This window comes from Ambystoma mexicanum, chromosome 6p, assembly GCF_040938575.1.
Source record: "Ambystoma mexicanum isolate Mex_15411 chromosome 6p, UKY_AmexF1_1, whole genome shotgun sequence".
NCBI classification, from domain to species: Eukaryota; Metazoa; Chordata; class Amphibia; order Caudata; family Ambystomatidae; genus Ambystoma; species Ambystoma mexicanum.
Window position 1 is genome coordinate 1,178,843,659 of NC_090935.1, and position 23,990 is coordinate 1,178,867,648.

The following is a 23,990-nucleotide window of genomic DNA, read 5'->3' on the forward strand; positions in this document are numbered from 1 at the left end:
TTATTTTTTCCTCTGGTCCTTGTTTGCTGTCAAGGTTTGCGCTCGATCATGGCAAATAATTTCTCTTCCCACTCAACTGAAATCCACACGAAAACTACATTCTAAAGCTAGTAGACCAACTACTACTAATTATTCATTCTCTGAAATCTAATGCCTTCTGTTGGACATAGCTGTCCTGTTTATAAATACTGGACTGAATGCCAAAAAGAAATGTTCCATAAAGTGAGTTATTGTTGGTCGCACTTGAAATAGGAGAGGTTGGGATTCTGCCATCTCGTATGAGCTTGTGTCATAGAGCCACATGCTTGGTGATTTCTTGACACAGGCATGCAGCTTATGTACCTTGCAGAACCTTTGCAGTTCGCCAAAAAATTATAATAAGCCAATATGCATCTTAAGCTGTCGCCCATGTCTGAATTCAGCTGATCAAGGAATCGGAAAACGTGTTCGATCCTGTGGCAATGAGGGTTGGCCTTGCCCCTCACGCCACACACCCTTTCTTTCTTGTGACTTGAAAGAAAATGTTGTCTGTCCGAGGCAGGACTCCTCTATACCATGCCTCTTAACAATCTCCTTTCCCTTAGGCAGGTTCTGGCGCTGCACCTAGCCTCCTTGCAAGCAGAGACCATGCAGAAGTGCGTATTAATTTCTAGAATCCATGTTCAGCGTGGATATGCCCATGAATCGTGCCTGCTTAAAACGGTATGCTTCAATCCCAGAGCAGTTGCCGTAAAACTGTTGGATGGGGTCCTCAGCATATCAGCCTTTTTTGGGCTAGATCCTTTTTGGGATGAGTGAGGCACTTATTTTGGCGTATTATAGCCCTTTATCAATTTAGCCCCAACCCCTACGCCCTCCAATAGGAAGCATCCTAATGTATAACACGTATATAATTTTGTTGAATACTAACATAGGTGTATGATCAACCTGTGGATGTATGTTTTTAGCAGTGGTCGAAGTGCACAAAAGAAGTAGTGGAACTATGTTCCCTACTGGTCAGCACCACTCTCCACAAACCCCATTGCCACGCCTCCTCCCACGCACAATACAAACCCCAAAAAACATTCTCCTGCTATTTAGGGGAACGCTCAGTGCATTGCACTGAAAGTGAAGTTTTAACTTCTTCCTACACTTTTGTTTTAAAACGAAAACATTCCTTTTTAAAATAAAAGTATAGGAACAGTAAAATTTAAATAAAAGTAGAGGAGCACCACTCCCGACCGCTCCCGCCCACTTCGACCACTGGTTTTTAGTGAGTTTCACTTTCCTTACTATGTGAACTCTATGCAGATCAGCTATATTTGTACTTGCCGGTATGGACATCTTTCCTTGGCAGTCTACTTCACACTAAGCGTGCCTCCTGAATTGTAGCCTGACTGCTCAGTCACTCTACCTGAGAGTTTTGTAAATGCGTAAGTGTCATCTGGTGGCACGTAGTTTGATTCACAGAACTTCTTTAACAGCATTATGTCCACTGTTCCTGCCACGAAGTTTGAGTACCCAAATCCAAGCCTTGTAGCTCGCTCTTCAGAATTCAGATATATCAAATAGGAAAACCCCTTGCAGGTTTACTGGGTTAGCTTTCCAGAATCCCACTCCAGGGTTGGTTCTGAAAATCTAACCTCTGCCATTTCAGAAACCTGTTTTACCTCCTTTTAAATGGTCTGAACAGTGGCTGCATGTTTAATGTTTTCAAGACTTTAGTTGGAATGCAGAACTTCCCTTAAAGGATGTATGTGCTAAAACATAGGGAGTTTTAAATGTCTATAGCATACCAGCTGTAGGGATGGTGTACTTGTAGCAGCATATGGAGTATTTGGCTTGCTGGCCCCTAACCCTTCTGTGACGCTTACCTGTCTTGCATCTACAGTTTAAATGTCTTCAAAGCTTCCACCATACCATTCAGAGCTTCACTCTGACTACCCAGCTAAAGACTCCCAAAATCCATCACTCAACGTTTTCCAAAACCTACAGCAACCTATGACATGTCGATATTTGAGCCCTATGGTTGTGATTTGGGTTTTGAGATGGGGGCAGAGGTGGGCTGGGTATCATAGGAGGCACTGGATATAATTGTCATCATATTGCACCTTTTCCTATGGAAATGGGTTACCACATGAGGCCCAGGGTGCAGGGGTCTACGGGGAAATCTCCAGAGTTCCCTATAGGCCAGTCCACCCCTGGATACGGTAGTGGTGGGAATGTATGTTAAGAACCACCCAATGAGACCTGTATTTTGTGTGGTTGGATAAAGCTATTCGTTCAGCAAATATCCTGTCTGCAAGATTCCCGTTATTACCATGAGGTGTTCAGTTTTGCAGCATACCCAGAGTTGACCCACCTATAAAATCTGGCATTTGAATGTGCCTGTGTCTCCATATTTGGGCATGATTTGGTGCAGTACCCTTTGGGTGCACTACACAACCTTGGCCTCCTGGCAATAGGAACCCAACCTTTGGTATCAGTCTGTACTACATAGGTTGGTAGTGTGGCTGAGCAGCCAGGTTTATCTCAAGAGGGGTCAATGTGAGCAGTAGGGTGGTTACACAGATTCACAATTATCCAAATAAACACTTTAATAATTAATTTATTTAACATTCAGTTTGAATAAGCCTTCAGAAGGGGCAATATAATGGTAATCCACAAATACACTCCAAAAAACACTTAGTTTCTCTAAATCAGCAAGTACCCATTTGGGATGGCACAGACACTTCCTACACACTTGGGTGACTTAAATAGCTAGGACACTGGACATTATCACTGGTACATTTAGAGCAATACTGAGGAGTGTCAAAGAAAAGGGGATATTAGAATAAAGCACCAATCGGACAAATATTCTTGAACAGGTACGTACTTTTCGAACCTCTAACGCAAAGTAAATTAACCTTTTCCCAGCCCCAGAAGTTATCTAATGTGACTTGTTGAGGTGTGGTTAAAGCACAAAGTCAGAGTTTAGTCTTTTAGGGAACCAGGCCAGCAAATTTCAATTGAACAAAAGTCTAGGTGAGCTGAAACACTTTGCAGTTAAGTAAAAAGTATTGCACAATGTTTTTAGAAGTCTTTGAAGAAAAGTAGAATCAATGTAGGGCCACAAGCTGGGAGGCTTTTGATGGGTAGAGTTGTAAGCAACTTTACAGAAGCAACCAAGACTAGTTTCGACTGAGAACAAGTAAGGGTACAACAACAAAAGGCACGTCCCCTTAGTTTCACAGTAACTTTGGTTTGAGGAACTGGGTCCAGCTGACTTCTGTTTCTGTGCAGCTCTGCAGATCCTTTGTTCCTGGGCCTCAGTCATGGGGACAAGAGGGAGGCCGCCTGGGGACACCTGCACTGCAACATGAAGGTCTGCAGCAGCAATGGGCAAACTTCAATTCAGCAGCACTTCGTGGTTTCATCTTCTCGTGTCGCAGCAAAAAGCACCACCGTGGGTTCTCGGATATTACTTCGGACCTTACTCACTCACATCTGGGGTCCAGCACTCTGTTGAGGTGGCTCAGGCATGGCCAGTGCTGCTTCCTGGGAGTCCGGAGGATCTTCCTGGAGCTCAGGTCTGATTTAAGTGATGCACTCCATTTGGTGTTCCTCTCCATGGCACTTCGGTTCTAAGCAGCAGCAATGAAAGTACAGAAGGCTCAAAGAGGATGTCCAAACAAGTTCACTTTGGACTTGATTGGTCCCACCAAGTAGAAGTCATCGTCCTTGCAGGGGTTCTCGAGTTGAGGCGAATCCGGAGCTTCAGCACAGCAGCAGGGCTTCACTGGGCAAACCAACAGTCCAGGAGTTGCAGCAGGTGACTCTTCCAAGTTCTTCGGATTCCTTCATCCAGTGGTAGACTCTGCCTTCCAAGCCGAAAAGCCTTTCCTTTTTATGCACGTTTCTCCAACCTAGCTGTCAATCACACAGCAGGGTGGCTGTCTTTGCCGGACTGTCATCCGGCCAATCACCTTAGGGTGTGTTTCTGTAACCAAGGGGATTAAGCACAGGGAGTTTCAGGCACCTCCCTCACTTCCTGCCTCTGCCAGATAGTCTGGAGCCAGAGGCAGGCTTCACTCATGAATCCCGCCAAGACAAGGCACCAAACCTGGTTTGACCCGCAGAGTAAATCTCAAGAAGGATCTTTCCACCAAGAAATGGCGAAAAAAGAAGGGTGCCATTTTGACAAAATGAGCACCCATGTGTGCTTTACTGCAGCTGCGAACGCAGCCCGCGGTAGAACTACGGTAGTTAAAAGTAAACCACTGCCACCAGCCATTAATTGTAGAAAGGGTAACATAAAATTGTTACATGAGAAACTAGACAAAGGGGATACTAAGTATTCCCTCCAGCACCCTATTGTAAGATACTGTGTGCTGGGTCTAGAAAGTTACAAATGTAAGTAAAGTCAATTTCACTTCACTGCTTAAAGCTATTTAAACCTTTAGGAAATCTAAGACTTCCCTGTGTCTCTGCACTGAAGGTGTTGTGTGCCACAATGTAAAAGATGATGCCTATGGAGTTTGTCAGACTACAAAAAACAAAAGAACCAGTGTTCAAGTCGGATAAAAATACATGAGTGGGGGGAAAAAGGTCTCTCTTCAGGTTCAAAATATAAGTCCTAGAGTCCAGCAAAGCTCAGGGTCGCTAAGGTAGAAAGGAGAATTTGCAGAAATGTGCCAATTCCTCACGCCATATTACACTTTAAGGCATTCCCTGATTCCACAAGTGGCTTCCTGGTGCAATATAAATGCATGGGAAATCAATTAGCTGGAACAGAGATGATATAAGCCATCTGCCTAAGCCTGCACTCCTCTACAGCTTTAAGGTAGATCAGGCAAGCCACCTTCCTGAAATTAAAATCCACTCACTTTGCTTCATTCAGTCTTTGGGTTGGGTAGGTTGCTAATATAAAGGTGAGAAGATTTCAAGCAATCCTGGCCAAGTGATGTGGTGAGGGAAATGCTGGTGAAACTTTGATTGAATATTGTTTGGCTGTAGGTAAACTTCATGTACAGACCCGATTGGTGGAAGCGGGGTTCTCAGACTGCCAGTGATACTCGGGCAACGATTACCACAATCTGCTGCTTCACTGGGAGCTGTTAGTGTGCAAAGGGCAGGCACGATGTTTGTGCCTTTGCAGCATTAGGATCCCGGAGCCTGCAGCTTTTTCTAAATGCCAGAGATGTGTCCTCGGCTACAGGACAACCCAAAAAGATGTTTGCATATAATCCATTCCTAACTAAGCCTAACTGGTCTTAAAATAGTAAATACACGAATAGAGGTTGACATTTTTAGGATGAACCTATTGAATTTGATTGTTCTTTTGTTTTTTGTTAGCTTTTAAATGTGAACTGTCCAAAGACATTTCTGGCGACACTGGAGGAGATTTTCGGACGGCACTTTTAGCACTTGCCAAGGTACAGTATGCCGTGCCCACATTAAAAACAATCTGCTCTGCTTGAATCTGCTGCATTCTAGGCTTATTAATGCCCATTCGCTACCCCTGCCCGCTCTTTCCTTCATTTCATATTTTAAGATTTTGGCAGACCACATTGGCTTTTGCCTTGAAGGGGTTGTTCACCTAACCTTCCTTTCTATATGTGTGGGTGCCTTTTTAGAGTACAATAGCTCCACTCTGGAATGCTGTTTGTTTTGGATTGTTGCGTGATGCCAGCATGCGCCACTGTGCAGCCCCAATCTATATATGATGAATAACTATGATGCATGTTCTGATTTTCTTTTTTGGGGGGTTTTCTTGGCCAATTTGTCTAATAACTTAACAGTTGATTGAACTAGTGTGTAGCCTGGGGCAAGCTTGGCATTTCAACACGAACACTTTACTTAATTAATTTGGTGTGCTTTTGTTGAACTATATTATATCCCTTATTTACTAACCTGCTAATGTATTTTATTTTAGGGGGACCGGAGTGAAGATAATCGTGTGAATGATGAGCTGGTAGATAATGATGCAAGGGTAAGACCTTGATTTTTGTCAGTAGGCCATTCCTTCATGAAATGCAGACTTGTCAAATAGTTAACCATCATTGCACTTAGTGAAGTCCAGGCAGGCATGAAGGAGCAAAAATCGTGTTCTTGTCATATGCCACAGAGTAAGCCAGGTGAGTCTCGCCCCCTCATTGTGGCCCTTTTCCTCCTTGAACTATTCTCTTGCCCCGGCCTCCGCTGTGTATCTGGCACCCTGAATCTTGTGCTGAGCTAGATGCGCAAAGTGGGTGAAAATAGCTGCAATGCTGCATACTAAAAAATCTGGCTGTTTAGGCTGGCAAGCTGACTGCTGCTTTAGGGACCTAGGAATGGGGATGTAACTGCCTGGAGAGAGCATAGTTTTCATGCTGCTGCCTCTGCTTGCCGCATGGCTTATGCTGGGACCCCATTATGCGCTCATCTTGCCTAGTCTTCTCTCGGACTATCTGTCACCACACCCGCTCTGTCACTGTGGTGCACTTCATGTAAATGACCAGGGTATTCCAAGCTCATTTTGCCATTTCCATGTTGATAATGGGGCAGAGGGGGGAGGGGTTCTTGCCAAAGGCAATGGCACCCGCTGCCCATTATTTTATAGACATCTCTCACTTTCGGCCCTGGCCCATTTGGCATTTTGCTAGGGTGCTAGTGGTGACAATGAGGCAGTTGAGCATACTGAGTGGTAACAGCCCTTGGCAAAGGCTCTTGCTGGACTTTGGTCTAGCATCTACAATTTAGTGGACCGTTATGGCCAATGGTGGTTATTGCTTCATTAGCAAGTCCTGCAGTGCAAGACAGAGCTTCAATATGTTTGCATTGCTTTCTCCCAGTCAAATATTTCAATTTTGATATTGTGCTTTTGTCGTTTGAATAGATTTTAACATGCAAAACTCCTCTGAAGCTCTTTTAATTTGACATGGTCTGTATGTGGCCTATTCATCTGTTCTTGGTTTGCCTCATATTTTCGAATAGGCTAGGCAGATGGCCTACATGATGTGAACAGATTATACAGGGAAAGAAATATTGACCTCATCTGGCATGTGGTGTAGTGAACCATATTTTCCCACTGTGTTGCATGTACTGGGACTAAGCCGATCTACCCATTTTTTTTGTGGGTTTTTTTTCTGGTTTTTTTTTTTTGTGAGATGGTTAAAATCTGGCTGGTCTACCTCCAGCCTCGAAGGCTGGAAACATGTTGCATTTTCAGGATACCCCTCATTCAAATTCGTGAGATGCATTTCAATACAATGATTCCAAATGTATGCACAATTGTTCTCATGAATATTAATGAGGAATCCTGAAAAACATCAGGATTCCGAGCCTGGAGTTGGACAACCCTGGTTTAAATTAAATATTACACAAATGAACACATACAGAGATACAGTATAAAACATGCAACAAAAAGTAATTCCTTTTATCACATTAATTTCCTCTAGAAAATGACATAAAGCAATAATCAACAAAACATTCTCACCCCACAGAAGCCTTGACCAAAAAAGACTTTTTGAAAATTCTGTCCCAAAACATTCACTAACTGTACTGAATATCCCAAGCCTGGAGCCTCGAGCCATGACCATCCATAACCCAGTGTTGTAAGGTCTGTCTAACCCTTGGACCTACAGACACAGCATTCCAGGCTTGTGGATAGATCAGTAGATTTCCAATGCCCACTCCTCTCCCCCATATGCAGTTGATGAAGCCTAAAGCGCATATATATTGTGCAAATTGCTACAAGGGAAACGGACCAAGTAGGTCGAAATTTGGTTTCTTTTATGGGGGAGTTTTTCATATTCTGTAAATGTGGAGTAAGTGCAGTCCTTCTAAAGTAATCACCCAATCCTACCTAAATAGCTTCAGTACTCTTAGGTCCTGTCCCCTTTCCTCCATATTGCGTGGGCATCCCTTCCAAGGAAAGGGAGATGGAACCCTTTCACCAGAAAAAAACCTTCTTCCCCTTTAAATTTAGAGGTGCACAGGGGTGCAGCCCTGGGAGCATGCGCTGCCCTGACTCCGCCCTCCGGCACCACACCTCAGTCCCCTTTTTCCGCGTCACTGGGTTTGGCTTCGGCCATGTAATTCCACGCGCGGATACTTTTTTTATCACATGTACTCAGTTCTCAGGCGTTGCGCTCCTCCCCGGTGCATGCCGACTTCCACAGGGTTTAGCAGGGGTCCATCACGCAGCGGGCTCTTTCCAACTTCAGACCCCTATGCCCTCTGCCTACGTTGCCTTGGCCCAGACCATGGTTGGCAAGTTGTACAGCGTGCAACGCCCTGTCCTCAAGGTCTCTGAATAAGACTGGCCAGGTGGAAGGAGCTCTTCCAGAAATCTCCTCCAGAGGACCTGAATGACTTCATCGATCCAGGCCCAAGGTAGGGCCTTTGTTCTCCATCACACCCTGCAAGGGAGACTCCTTCACAAGGACTCACCTGTGCGGGAGGGACCGCTAAGGTTCTCGTACCAGTACGTGCACAGAGGCTGCTCCTGCTGCCGGCCTACAGGCCGAGGGGATCCTCTGATCCTCCCGGTGAGTGTTGAGGGACCGGAAAGGTTCTTGTACCGGGTCTTCACCGGAGGGGCAACGCCCTTGTACCGGCACTATGTCTTAGGGGCCATGCCGTAGTACCAGCAATATGTCCGGGAGTGGGGTGCCTTAATTCGGCTCTACCAGCCTCCCAGATGAGGATGTAACAACTACCAGGCTTCGGACTGAGGAGCAGGGTGGGCCTCAGGATCCACACTCAAGAGTCCTGGACGAGGCTGGGCCCAGCGAGCCATGCAGCACGACGCAGGCACGTTTAAGGCAGTTTGACCAGATGGCCATCGTGCCAAACATTAGCACCCTTCTGACGCCACAACGGGAGCTCAGCGAGGAACGAGTGTCAAGGTGGGACTGGTGTCAACCAGGTATGTGTCCTACAGCCTATCCATTTACGCAGGGCAGGTTCCCGTTGCGTCTATATGGGCAGGGTATGCAGTGGCCTCAGCAGATTCCCGCTACTCCGTCATAACGCCTACCACCCCTCCAGCCTGTGAGGACCAGTTCTTTGAAAGGTTCCTCTGGCTCATGGTTATCCTCAGATGCCATCAGGGAGGTGCTTCCTCCAATGCTTCCGGTGCCGCAGGCTCCTCCGCCGGTGCCCCTGGCCCCCGCACATCCTCTGCTACCTGCTCTGGCCCCCCAACCAATTGTTCAGGCGGTTCCATACTAGCCTCCTCCACAGCCTCCGTTCCACGTACCTCAGCCTCCGTCTCCCATCACTCCTCCACCAGTGCAGGATCCTCTAGACCCTCAGAGGATCCTGACAAGGAGGAGGACCCCGGCACGCCCTCGTCAGCCAAGGCCTTCCACGAACATCTTGCAGGACTGGCAGAGTACTTGGGCCTTCCGCAATCAGAGGTCTAGCAGCCAGTAGAGGGCGTCCTCTCAGAAGTCCTTATTCGATGCCTCTCTCTAAAACTGGAATCCTGATAGACGTAGTCGCCTTGGCAAAGAAGGGTTGGCTCAAGCCCCACTCGGTCCAGCAGGCAATTCTGGATGCCCAGTACAGGCAGATGGAGGGGGGATGCACTCTTGCTATCGGCCAATCCTCAGCCCCACTCCTCAGTGATCGCCGCTGCATCACTGTACTCCAAGCCTCAGTCGTCCTCGGCTTCCTCCTCTGCGGTGCTGCTTGGCAAGGAGGAGAAGGTCTTGGAGGTGTACTGGAAGAAGCTGTATTCCAACGCGTCCTTGCATCTTCATCAGTCCAACGCTGATGACATGCTGGCGGCCGCTAACCAAAGGTAATGGCAGGAAATTGCGGATTTCCTCAGAGATTTCCTATGCAGAGCCAATCGTGTTTCAAAGCAGGACTGGCTGAGGCCAAACTGGTGGAGCAGGACATCATGGAGTCCACCGTGGCCCACATTCCCGGCCTCTGGCCGGGCCATCTGCATCGCCACAGACATGAGAACAGCCTGGCTCTGTGCGACTGAATTCAATCCGGACGTCCAGGAACACATATTAGACCTGCCGTTCGAGGGGGGAGGGGGTGTGTCCTCTTCCACTCCACCACGGACGAGGAGCTGGACAAAAAGAAAAATGGCTCACAGAATGCCAAGTCTTTATCCATCTTAGACCACGCCCAAATCGTACACCCAGTCACAGCAATGCTCCGACAAGGGGCATATATATGGAGTGTTCCGTGGCTTTCAAGAACGGAGGTCCATGCAGCCTGACCGCTCGCTGACTCAACATCGGCGCAAGCAACAAAAAGGGAGTGGGGGACTAAGGGCTTTTTCCAGTCCCCCTCCTCTGCAACAGCCTCAGAGGGAAAGAAAGCATGACACGCCCCTCTGGGTCGACGTGTCTCCAGTGGGCGGCAGGCTTGCTCTCCATGCACATTTCTGGTGCCAGAATTTCGCGGACCACTGGATCCTCTCCGTAGTATCCACAGGGTACTGCCTACCCATGCCAGTCTCTCCTCCCCTCCACTCCCTGAAGTTGGGACAGCAACTCTTCTGGCAGAGATCCGGTCACTCGTAGAGCGTCAGGCAGTGGAGGAAGTCCCAGCCTCCCAGGGAGGCTTGGGCTTTTACTCCAGGATGTTCACCATTCAGAAAAAAAAACAGGCAGGCCTGAGTTGTGCTGGACCTTTCCACCCTCCACCTCTCCTCTACAAAAATTCAAGACTGTTATGCCAGCTTTTATAGCGGAAGACATTGTGCAAGGGAGACTGGATCTGCTCCCTGGATCTGAAGGGCTTGTACTTGCACGTCCCGATTTGGCAGCACCATTGTTCCTTTCTACGCTTCAGGATCATGGCCTTCCATTTCCAATACAAGGTTCTTCATTTTGGCCTCAACTTGGCCCCCATGGTCTTTACCAGACTCATGAATACAGTGGCTGCCCTCCACATCTAACCGTACCTCGATGACTGGCCCGTCAGGGCTACATATCCGGAAGCGGTGCACCACACTTCCCATGCTCTTATGAACACACTGCATGATCTGGGCTTTTCGCTCAAGAAGTCACAGCTGCAGCCCACGCAGACTCCGATCTTCTTGGGTCTCATATGGTACACGATCTCCAAAAAGGTGTTTCCGTTTGAGGAAAAGCTCACAGCCATCAAGAGGGCCACTGCTCACTTCCTCAGCAGAGAGTTGACCTCGGCCAGGTGGTAGCATCACCTCCTGGGTCTCTTGGCAGCGGTCTATTAGCTGCCACCACACGAGACTCAGGATGAGGAGGATACAGCTGCACTTCACTACATAATGGAACCAGGAGTGGGGCTCTCAATCCGAGCCGATCAGTGTTTCTCCATCTTGACACCCGAACCTCACATGGTTGTCCCTGGACTGCAACAGTTGGACGGGCAAGCCTTTTCGGCCTCCCACTCCACAGGTCAACCTCACCAAGGAGACTCTCGAGGGATGTTGCGCCACCCTGGACGATCACTCGTCCACGGCACCTGGACCCTACTGGAGCAGGAGTACCACATCAATTGGTTGGAGCTGAATGCTATCTGGCTAGTGCACGGAGCATTCCTCCCACTGATCGAGGGCAAGGTCGCCCTCATCCAGACAGACAATTTGACCAGCATGTACTTTGTCAACAAGCAGGGAGGCATCAGGTCCCCTCCACTGTGCAGATTGGCAATCAGCATGTGGGTGTGGTCCCTGGAAAACTGTATCTACCTCACGGCAGTCCACCTTCCGGGGAATCCAGTCTGGAGGCAGACAGGCTCAGCAGGCTGGGAGCCGACAATTATGAGTGCCTGCTAAACGAGTCATCCACCCCAGAAATTAGCCCTCAAAGCATGGTACCTGAACAGGTAACACTACGGCACCTCAACCTTTCCCAGGCTAATCTAGAGATCATACAGGGTGCTAGGAGCAGGGCTACCAGGGCCCAGTATAAAAGTAAATGGACTAGGTTCTGCCATTGGGCACACTCCAAAAAAATCTACCCCTGGCGTGTACTTTGAACAATGTGCTCTCCTTCTCGGCGTACCTCACCCACTCGGGTGTGTACGTGGACACTTGCCGCACTTACCTCGCAGCCATCAGGGCTTACAGGAACTCTGAGGGGGGATCTTCTTCTCCTCCAACCAGATTGTCAAACATTTGAAGGGACTCGCAAGGCTCTACCTGCCCATCAAGAGCCCACACCCCGTGTGGGATCTGAACATAGTCTTGGGTGCCCTGGTGCACAAACCGTTCGCACCAATGGCGTCTGCAGACATTAGGCTGGTCACCATTAAGACGGCTCACCTCGGCTTGCAGAGTCAGCGAAATCCAGTCATTGGTCGCCTCAGAACCATATACTACCTTTCATAAGGACAAAGTAGTACTGCGGACACACCCAGCCTAGGTGCCGTCTGCTTTCATCTAAATGAGGAAATAGTACTCCCTATGTTTTTTGCTAATCCTAAAGTTGAGGCACAGAGTTCTGCACTGCCTAGATGTGAGGCGTGCCTTGAAATTCTACCTTGACAGGACCAGGGGCTTCGGCAAGTCAGACGCCCTATTTGTCACTTTTGGAAGTGCAAGACCAGGCTATCGGGCCTCCATATCCCACTGGATGGTCTCTGCCATCAAAGAGGCATACGAGGGGCAGCACAAGCTGCTTCAGGCAAACGTGCATGCCCATGCAGTCGGGGTCAAGGTAACGGCCATCGCATTTCAGCGCCAGGTCCCTTGGCAAGTTATAAGCAGGGCTGCCACCTGGGCAACTCAGTCAGCTTTCTGCAAGCACTACTGTTTGGATGCCGGCTCTAGATCGGACGCGGCTTTCGGACAGACAGTTCTTAGAAACCTGTTTTCTTAAGGAGGGTCTCCTCTCCACCCTGGGGCTAGATTCAGTATCAGCCATGCAGTATGGAAGAAAGACATACTCTTAGTCCTTAGTCCCCTTTCCTACATACGTCCCACCACCCCTCCCCTAATAAAACTGGTATCATTAGGCAATGTTAAATCTAATGCCGACACGTCTATGGGGACTGAGGTGTGGCGGCGGAGGGCAGAGTCAGGGCAGTGCATGCTCCCAGGGACGCACCCCTGTGCGCCTCTAAATTTAAAGGGAATGTTTTTTCTGGTGAAAAAGGTTCCGTCTCCCGTCCCTTGGAAGGGACACCCATGCAGTATGGAGGAAAGGGGACTCACTACGGTGAGTAACTTATCATATTTAACTTACCTTCGGAAAAAAACAAGATCCCTCTGTTACACCCATGCCTGCCAGAATGTTCTGCATCTGAAGTTTAAAGTAGGTCGATGAATCATTCAGTATTTGCTGGAGATCAATATACAAGAGATTGTCTGGTTGCTGGAGCATTTTGGAATAATTAAGCAGCTGTCTCCATACATACCATGCCTTTATCGACACCAACCCCAGTTTGTGACGAATTATAGAATTTGGTAACGATGCCAGACCAAGCACCTTTCCAAAAAGAACACTGTAGAACATTAAGGTAATCACCTAAATCCACCAGTAAAAGATCCAACCTGTACAATAATACCAGCTCCAATTTGGGAACATGGAAAATGTACACATTTTGGAGATCAGCGTATTGGCTGGGCAATATAAGGTAGAGGTTTTTGTTTAAGCAATGCCCTCCTGTTAGGACTGATTTGCTATGCTCTGGCCTGGTGGACAGATGTATAAAAGGCCAACCTATATTGTGACAGGGTCCACTCTGGGGAGCTGTAGATAAACCAGTTTGGGTAGCAGTGACAGGCGATCTAGGCTAAGTTCATCAGAGGTGGTGAGCTTGTAAAGGGTCCACAATGGGAATCACAATTACACTAGACAGGATGTATACAAATGCAATTATTTATTGGCCAAAACACACTATAGAAGACTACTACTAGCAAGTAGAGTTGTCACACAACACTGGTAAAAATAGATCCATATATACATTCACTTATTGTAGGGCTTAATGCATATCAAACTCCTGAAAAGGTAAGATTAGTATTATTCACTCAAGGTCCAGAGGATGATCCCCCACCCCCCAACTCAAACTGTCCAGCCCTTTGTCTTGGGGCTTTTGCCCAATAGTGGAGTATAAGTTAATCTAGCTAATAGAAGTAGCCCCAACTTTCAGAAGCAATGGCAAAGCCAAAAGTGTTTACAATAAAGCTTATTGTATGCCCATTGACTTATAATGGGAGTATAAGGGTAGGTAGGTAGCTCTGTAACTTACCCCCCATACTCTGATGCTTCCCCAGACTTGGCAGGACAAAAGAAACATTCTAAGGTTTCTTTTCCCACCAAAGTCGCAGTCCTCGATTTGCAGGTTCTAGCTGATCTCCGGTTGGTGTCTTTCACTGTTGCAAGGACTCTGGATGGACGAATGCAGCAAAACTCGATGCAGGATACTTCTCAGGACTGGACTCGGGTCAGGCAAGCAATTTGGACGGTGGTCACTGAAGCACAGCATGCAAAGTTACTCAACTGCTGTGATCTGACTATTTCCTATCTCGGGTCCCCTTGGTGCTAGGATGCTGACATTTCAGAGGTTAGTGTCGTAGGGCCAGCTGAGATCCCCCAAGTTCCAGGTTGTAACTCTGAACAGTGACGCCAGCAGCACGGTAGCCCAAATTCGGAGCTGGTCAGCCACAGGACAGTCGCAGGGCTCTTCGATGCAGGGTACCAAGCAGACATCAGGAATGGATGTTCTCTCCACTCCAAGGGTCGCAGCTCCTTCACAGGACTGCTAAAGATCTTCAGCAAGATGGGGCTCCTCAAGAACAGCAGCAGAAGTTGGCCACCAGACCTCCTTCAGTCGGGTCTCTATTTTCTTCACAGGTCTCACAGCTCGATAAGATTCTTGGCTCCTTAAGGTTTCTCCAGGATCTCTGAGGAATGGTGCAAGGGTTGTCTTATCCTAAAAGCCAGGTTGGAGCAGCTGCCCTCACTAGCCAATGATGGGACTATCCCACACACACCCCAGCAGTGGTCCAATCAGGACCACTGGCGGGAACATTCATGCATACCACTCGGACACAATGAAACCACTTTGTGGATTTTGAATAGAAGGTCCCAGCCAACACCCTGCCACCAAACGAACAGCCTGCCAAAAGCTTCTGCTTTCTTAAGGTTATAGAAAATCCCTGCCTTGGATTTAGCACCATTGATGGCCATGTTTTTCGATGAGGTATAGGCCACAAAGATGTTTTTGCTTTGAAGGCCCTGCGCTCTCCGACAAGCTTCTGCTTTCCCGGGCACGAAGTTCTTGTAAGGATGTTCCGGTCCTCAGGCCAGGAAGAAGGCTAAAGAACAAGATGTCAAAAGGATGAGCAAAGATCTCGTGGCATGGCCATGTTTGACCAGTAATCCGTTAATAGGTAAATGCTGTAAAGCTAAAACAAAGTCCCCAAAAGTGGGAAAAAGTTACTGCTGCCACCAGCTTAGCCTTTTAGCACACCTAGAGTAACCAACAATTCTGAGTGTTAGGGCAAAACAAAAGTGTACCCCATTTTACTGCAGTTTAAGCTGCATTATACAATGATAAAAAGTTACCACAAGTGATAGACGACTAAGGGAAAAAAGGTTTCCCAGTACTGACAGCATGAATGACATGTCCCCATGACACATGAGCAAAAGCGAGTGCAGTGAAGCTCAAGGCTTCAGCAAAAATTACAGGTCAGATTAAAAAATAAAAGCAACACGTTTGGGGGTTCTGTAATGGAGGTGCAGTCAAGAGAACTTTCCTAACCCCTCCACATTGTTCCGCAGATGGAGTTAGTAAGATTGTAACCTAGGTATCTGTTGGGCAAGATTGTATGCAGCACCCTGTGGGAGACTACACCAACCTTGTCCTCCTGGCTAAAGGTAACCCAACCTTTGGTATACGTCTGTACTTCACAGGTTGGTAGTGTGGCTGAGCAGCCAGGCTTGTCTCAAGAGGGCTCAGTGTGAGCTGTAGGATTGTAGCATAGTTTCACAGTGACAGGTATTCAAATAAAACTTATACTCAAGGTTTCTTGATTAAACAATTTAACAGTCAGTTTGAATAAGCCTTTAGAAGCGAGCAAATATGTAACACTTGATATATACTTTCAGTAAATCATTGGCGATGGCACACAGACCTTTCTCACACCCTGAGGTGACTTAAATAACTGACTCTGTGGACTTTGATATATCACTTGTACGTTTAAAGCAATACTGAGTTTGGTGTCAAAGGGAAGAGGTTAGAGGGCGAAAACATTGGTTAACAAGTTTCTCAAAATGTCAAGTACTTTTGAACCCCCAATGCAATGCAGATTAACCCTTTCCCAGCTACACAAGTAGAGGAACAGATAAAAACGCAGTCAGAGGTTAGAGTCTCAGTGAGCCAGGACAGCCAATGTAAGTAAAACGTCTTGCACAAAGTTAGTTTTTACTGAAAAAGAAATCCCTATTGGGCCACAAGCTGGGAGGCTTGTGATGGACAAAGCTGCAAGCAACTCTGCAAAGGTAACAAAGGCAAGTCTCACCTGACAGCTAGCAAGTTACACAGCAAGAGGTAGGTACCCCTTAGTTTACAGTAGCTTAGGTCTGTAGAAATTAGTTCCAGCTGGCTTCTGTTCCTGTTGTAGTATGGCCGATCCTTGTGTTCCTGGGCCTCAGTCGTGGGGACAAGGGAGGACATATGGGGACTACTGCACTACGGTTTGAAGGTCGGCGACAGCAATGAGAAAACTTCAGCAGCACTTTGCGGTTTTTGCTTCTCTGGAATAGCACCACTGCGGTTCTGACACTTGGTAGACTGTCCTTGATTCTGGGGTCCAGCACTCTGTTGAGGTGGCTCAGGCTTAGTTAGTCCTGCTTCCTGGGAGTCCGGAGGATCTTCCTGGTGCTCGGGTCCAACTTAAAAATTATGCACTCAATTCTGGTGTTCCTCTCCCTGGACATCGGTTCCTGCAGCAGCAGTGGAAGTACAGCCAGCTTCAAGAGGATTTCCAGATGAGTTCGTCTTGGGGTCAATTGGTCCCACCAACCCAAGGGGAGAAGTCTTCTTTTGCAGGGCTTATCTAGTCAAGGCAAATTCAGCATCTGTTCCAGGTAATTCGGATTCCTTCTTGCAGTGGTCGACTCGGCCTTCCAAGCAAAAGACCTTGTCTTTTATGCAGGTTTCTCCCATTCATTCGCAGCTTAGCTGTCAATCACATAGCAGGGTAGCTGTCCTGCAAGGCCAGCCAGCCAATCACCTTTTGGGTGCATTCCTGTAATCAAGGAGACTAAGCACAGGGAGTTTAGGGATTCTCCCTTGCTTCCTGCCCTGCCAGACGCACTGGAGCCAGAGGCGGGCTTCACCAGTGAATCCCGCCAAAGACTAAACAAACAGACCAAACCTGCTTTGGCACGCAGAGTAAATCTCAAGAAGGACCTTTCCAACAAGAAATAGGGGGAAAATAAACCCGGGCCATTTTGACAAAATGGGAACCCATGAGTGCAATACTGCAGCTGCGAACGCAGCCCGCGGTAAAAACACACAATGGTAGTAAAAAGTAAACCACTGCCACCAGCCATTAGTTGTAGTAAGGGTAGCATAAAAATGTTACATGAGTAACTAGACAAAGGGGATACGAAGTAACCCCTGCAGCCACCTTATTGTAAGATGGTGTGTGCTGGGTCTAGAAAATTACAAATGTACGTAAAGTCAATTTCACTCTACTGCTCTGGGAAACAGTAGTTTATCCAAGAGAAGGTATTTAAACTTTTGGGAAATATAAAAGAATTCCCTGTGCCACTGCACTGAAGGTGCTGTGTCACAATGTACAAAGATGTCTATGGAGTTTGTAGACTCAAAAACCAAAAGAAAAGGAGTTCAAATCACAGAAAGATACATGAGAGGGGGAAAAAAGGTCTCGCTCTCTCCAGGATAAAAATGAAGTCCTAAAGTCCAGTAACTGATGGGGGTCTCTAAGGTAGAAGGGAATTGGCATATTTCTGAGAATTCTCCCTAACAGTATCTAATGGCAGGAGCCCACTCCACTCTTTCCCCACCAATAGACCACCACATCGTTTAAGGTTTGGCCGAGTTGGGGAAGATGACACCTTTTGATTTGGACCCATTAGCAAGTAAGTTATAAGCCGATTGACTTTAATGCACTCTCTCCATTTCATATTTATATCCCATTTTATACTTAAAGATTTCTTCCATATTTTCCATTTTAAATTGTTCAGCCCTTTGTTGTCTGACGGTTCCCAAATTTAAGCTTCAGATCTTGTAAAATTGCAGAACATCTGATGTATACTGCTCCATGACAGTCGACTACTTATGAGCTGGATTTTTCTTCTGCACCACAGTACTTCAGACTTCCCCTTGATCCATTGCTAGTAGCAATCTCAAATTGTATTTGGTGTTTTTAGTTGGTTGCCCCTGCAAACAAATGACTTCATAGTTATTTTGCCAGATTAACTGGGTTGTAGGCGAGAAGGAAGAGTTCCTGGATGGAAAGTGAGCAGTGCAAGCTGATGAGAGAGAGAAAGCAGAGTAGAATCTTGCATTTTAATCCTCTTCATGGGTCGTTCTTGGTAGAGTAGATTTTCCTTGAGTGGAATTCTCTCCACCTTCCACTCTTGGATTTTTGTCTGATTCACCTGAGTGAGTTTGACACTTTTGCCACCTTCACTCATTCCTTTACCCTGATCTTGGGGAAACCTTTGACCTCTTTGCTATATTGTTTGGTGTCCTGCTTTCCTCCACCTTGTCTGGCATCTACATTATACTGAAGTAGCACACTGCACTTTCTGTGCAGTTACTGATAGCTCTTAAAGCTTCCACTGTAATCCTTTATTTCCCCTTGATTAACACCCTGTTACAGGGCAGGGGAATACCTTTTGTCCTTCCTGTACTTAACACACGCCACTTCATGTGGAGAGCTAAGGGGGAAACCTTGTAGTCCATCGTTTTAGGCTGTTGGCAGTGTAACTTTTACAAGAATTTTTGCGAACCTTTACCACAGGCTGTCATTGAGGCTGCAGTAGGAGACACAAGAGTTATCATTGAACCAAAATGATGGATGTACTTTTAAGTCCTCAACAAGATGATTTGTCCTTTCTTAGATCATCTTCTACCTACCTAGGTGGGGGATGTTCCTCTAATTCCTTTGTCTTCACCGGACCTCCCTTGAAATGCCCGCAAAGGGTTTTGCATCACTGTCAGGACAGAGTTGGGAGGGTCAATCAAACCTCCCCATCCCTTTGTCCTGCAGAGTTCCTGAGAGAAACCAGTTCTGACTGGGAGGCAGGTTGTCCCAAGTTTCGAATGTTGCATGGAATACGATTGGTGGGCTCCGCCAGTGTTTCTGCATAAATTCCAAGGTCCTGGAGCAGAAACTCGGTTGACCACTGGAACAGAAGAATTAGAAGATGCCTGAAGGAAGCAGATTCTAGCCCCTTCCTGCAACCAACAGACCCCGCTGAGTAACGCTGCTGTCCCAAAGTTCACTTCCTAGTGCCAGGTAAGAGCTGAACAAGACTACTTCTTCCCTAGACAAACTGCATTTTGCGTCCCCTCCCTAGAAGAGCTGCAACGTCTATGGCTGCAATTCACGAATATCTGGGTTCCTGTGCTGTGCATGGGCTCCCAAAAAAATAATTTGCCTGGAACTTTGGTGAGCTGCAGTGAGTCTCTGCAGGTCAAGAAAGATGCCCACAAAGTCCCCTCACACGAGACTAGGAGTGAGAAAAGGGGAAGTCTACCATTGTGACAGCTGTCCTTCAATCCAGCCGTGATAAGGCACCAATGAGCCAGAACTGAGAATATGTATTGCTGGGTGTCCGTCTGCATAAGAGCGTCGCCAGATCCACTGAAGTCCTCTCACCAAAACTGAGAAACCTGTGACTGGGTCTACTGTCACCTCTCGTCTGGGACTGTCCTTCAGCAGCGGGTTCTTCATTTTAAGATACGGTCATGCTCCCTGTAAAACTTGCCTGGAGCTTTGCTTGCTGAATCTGTATTCCTGGGGGCTGTAGATGGTCGTATCACACAGTCCTCCAGGGCTCCCTTAGAGATGCATGGGATGGGCAGCCAATAGTGTAATCTCCTGCCTTAGGACACTGGTCCTTGTGTCCATTTCACAAGGAAAGCCCTTGACTTGAAAACCTAACTTTTCCTACCTGCAAACCCAGAAGAGATCCTGCTGAATGCTGCACTTTTGTACCTTGAATATCCTGCCTATTCTGCTGCTCTCCTAACCCCTGTTGGCCTAAGGCACCTCTGAACATTGTGAGACTCTCATAAGATAGGGTTGCACTCTACTGGTTGGAACAAATTTATAAAAAGTTAGCATAATTTGGAAAGTTTGCATACATGTTTCAGCTGGATTTACTATGAGATTTGCTAGTATAAGTAGTTACTACACAAACTTGCAATGCTGTTCACCATGTGTTACTGTGTTAGCACTTAACTTGAAAATATGTGTGTGTGTGTGTGTGTATGTATATATATATAATGTGTTTTCTTGAAAAAGTGTATGCTCAGTTCTTGGTACCTTACTACAATCCTCCACACATCCTAGACTAAGCCTGGCTGCTCAGCCATTTAACCAACTGTTTTATGGTTCATGCCAAACCTAAGAGTTGGAACCCTGCACATCCAAGGTGGAATGTCTGTCAGACAGTATCTTGTTTAAAACTCCTTAACAGTCCTCATAAAAATAATAGGTAATCCAATTCTAGGGTAGGATCTTGAATGGCAAATGAGAAAACATTCAGGTTGTACTCTGAGAATTTCACAATGCTTTGGGCATTGTCCGATGACCAGAGATCTTGCAGGTTGATTCAGCATTGTTTTCTGACGTCGGAGTGACCTTGGTTATGGATTTACTTTGTGGGAAAGTATATACCATTGAATTTGATTCAGTAAGCATTGAAGTTGAGAGAGGGCTAGAGAAAGTGTATTGTGGGCTTCAGGTTGTTTTTGTCTTTCCAGTTTATTCAGGAGGGTTTGAAGTTTCATGGGCAAGCCCTAGGGAATCTGTCTATAGTCTCTTTTGGTTGGACTTAGTCTCGAGGATAGAAGCTTGTTGAGTGGTGGAGAGGAATGGTATTTTATGGGCTGCCTTCAGATAGTTGTTGAAGGATTCGATAAGTGGTAAATCTGAGTATAGCGTGCTTTTTGTAGGAGGAAGCCAACCTTGCAGGTATTGAAGACCCAAATATGTGATGTCTGCCCTCTTATTTGGAAAGTAATTGATATGACGTGTGCCTTTGCCTGCTAGCAATGACTATAGGTTTGCTCTGCAAATGTTTCACAGTAATTCTTTGTTCAGCGCTACCTTTTTTTAACCAGACCTTAGTAATACTTTTACATGGGATATTTGGCAGTGTGAGAAGTGTGGCTGTGTCCAATGTATTTCCTATGATGAATTCAGATGATCCCCTTCCAGAAGTTTGGGATCCTCCATGATTTAACTCATGCCAGATAGGTATATGATGTAAACTCTCCCCTCCCCCGCTGCCCCTGCATGTCACCAGCACCTTAAGGACTGGCTTACTGAATCAGTCTGTGTGGGGGCTGTTCAAGGTTTAATTACTTTTTATGTGTAAGTAAGTGTACTGACAGGCTTTTGGAGGAATTGACAATGGTGTTTTTTTGTATACTATTTTACCAAGATGAAGGCAGTAACCTATTCAATGTATTGAATGGTAATCAATTGGGCAGGTTCTTGGCTACAGGAACAGAAAAGCATACTTCTAAACATTACAATTACTCTTCAAATGTCATGCCCACAAGATGAAAGTTGAATGCAAAATTTATAGAATATGGATCAAGAAGTAATGCATGCTTTACCCACCCATGTCTCATCAAATGAAGCATCCCAGGAATTGTTAGCTAGCGGGTGACTAGGAAAGTGGAGCTAACCACTGTGGCTGCTCCCATTAACTGAGCAGCATTCCTTCTCTTCAATGTTGCATTCGTTAAGTGATTTGATCATGCCTAGTAAAAGGTCTCTCCATGGCCAACCTGTACTCTAGTTGGGAAGCGCAAACATTTTGAAAGTAGAATCCTGGACAGAGTGCCTCCTAGCTGGCACAGATGGCGAAGATATTACTTACCTGGTTCCATTTCTTTATTCACTTGATTTGCTACACTTCTAATACTAGTAAACCCACCAGTGTGTAAAAGTGAAATTGGTGCCATTTAGCAGAGCACACCAAGGTGACTGTGTATATATTTGTAGTGAAACTTTTAGTCTCTGTGTGGTTTTTCATTGAGGTATGTGAAGCCTAAATACATGTTTGTTATTCCTTTAGCTGTATTGAGTGCCCTGTATGTCTTTAACTGGACCCTTCACTGTTCATGCCCTCTTGACAAGGCCTTGTTGTTCCATCACACAACCCAGATAGGTTCCCCTCTTCATCAGAATGGTGTGGCCTCTGAGTCTGTGCACAGGGCTGATTTCATCTCCACACCCACCCTAGAACAAGGACTCTGGGGAAACAAACGAAGATACTACAGCAACACTTGGGGACTGCAGCAGCAACCTACACTGGCATGTTCACTAATGGGCCCCTATACATGCTTTTCTTCTGTGACCAGGGGGAGTGGTGGGCTCAACAGTCTTGAATCTGCACTGATCACTCTGGTCCTCAGAGTGTATCGTGGTAACCCGAGGCTAGAGAAAGGACATTGAAGCTGCCTGGACATCTTCTGGCTTTAGGGCTACCTTCCTTCATTTTGAGACCCTAAATGGGTCACCCTACCGATGCTGCTCTCCAGAATGAGTGGTCTGCTGGTATCCTGTGTCACCCATTTGATCTGTGCCAGCTACTCCTTAAAAGGGTCACTCCTCTCAGGAGGGGAGGTCTTCCAATTGCAAGGGGGCGGTCAAATCCTTTGCCATTTATCTGCCTTCGTCCAGCCTAGAGGGTCATCAAAGTCATGAAATCTGCAAGAGACCAAAACCACTGCTGGCAGGATCTAAACCAGACTCCTGAATAATGACTGCACCCACAACCACTAGGCCTCTGCAGTGGCACAAATGGTGCGAAAGCTGTCCCCTCCGCCTACTACTAACCTGGGATATTTTCTACCGGAAGCAGTTTAGTGGAGTCCCTACATAGTTGTTATGGCATGTTGCCATTCTCCTAGGGAACAGTACAGCAGGATGTCCTGATATACAATTCCCTTGCCTGACCCTAGTTGGTGGTGTTGTTATGCCTCTCTCGATGTTCCCCGCCTCATCCCCAGTGCAAAAACAAAGGGGTGATGGCTGGAAGGTTTAGACTGAATCTTAACCACTGGCGTTGCTCTGGGCAACCTTCCAGACCATCGTTCTTTGCCTGCCAAGCCATTACAGACGGTGAAACACCAAATGCAAATCAGGCTTGGTCCCACCCCAAAAGGGGCAGTCCAGTCTGAACTGCTATGTCACATCCCTTCTGCATGAGACCAAAAGCATCCCCATCCTCAGTGCATACAGATTGATTCTTCTTTCAATAGAAAAATACTGGTTTTCTACAACTTTTTCACAATACAAAATGGTCTATTGCATTGATCCTAATGGTTTAATTTCTGCCTTAAATGCCTACAAAGGTTTAACTTCCTTACCTGGAACATGGGATCTGCTCCTGGGAGGAACTGATAAAGCTATGGTGCTGCTTTATAGAAGGTATCATTTTCTTTGTAATGCGTTTATTCTCTGCACTTTAGCTCCTACATATACCGCTGTAGTCTATATAACCTAGAAGTGAGTTGGGTGGATACAATTTACCTTGACCGCACCGAGTGCATGTATTGGGACAGATTCCCTTTTTAGGAAAGATTCCCTCCATATTCTATGACTCATAAACTTTTTGTGTGTTTTTGACCTGTTCTGACTTTTTACAGAGAAGTGAAGCCTTCACTTGGGGAAACTGAGTAGTCCTTCAGTCTGTCAGTACTGGCAAACGGTTTCCCTTTTGTCTTTTACTTGTTACCTTCTCTGGTAACTTTTTAACAATGTACACTGCATCTTTCAATGCAATAAGTGCAATGGGGCTACTTATGTATCACCCTGGCATTTGGGATTTTTTGCTTACTATTAAATGTACCTAAAGACAAGCTGGTGGCAG

The 23,990-nt window shown here is 46.5% G+C and overlaps 1 protein-coding gene across 1 annotated transcript in view; it reads left to right on the forward strand.

Moving 5' to 3' along the window:
* LOC138510292 (annexin A1-like) overlaps positions 1–23,990 on the forward strand; it is a 109,931-nt gene that overhangs the window by 60,586 nt on the left and 25,355 nt on the right. The window contains exons 7-8 of the mRNA XM_069625823.1: positions 5,314–5,393; positions 5,894–5,950. Of these exons, the coding sequence (XP_069481924.1) occupies positions 5,314–5,393; positions 5,894–5,950 (137 nt within the window). The remainder of the gene's footprint in view (positions 1–5,313; positions 5,394–5,893; positions 5,951–23,990) is intronic.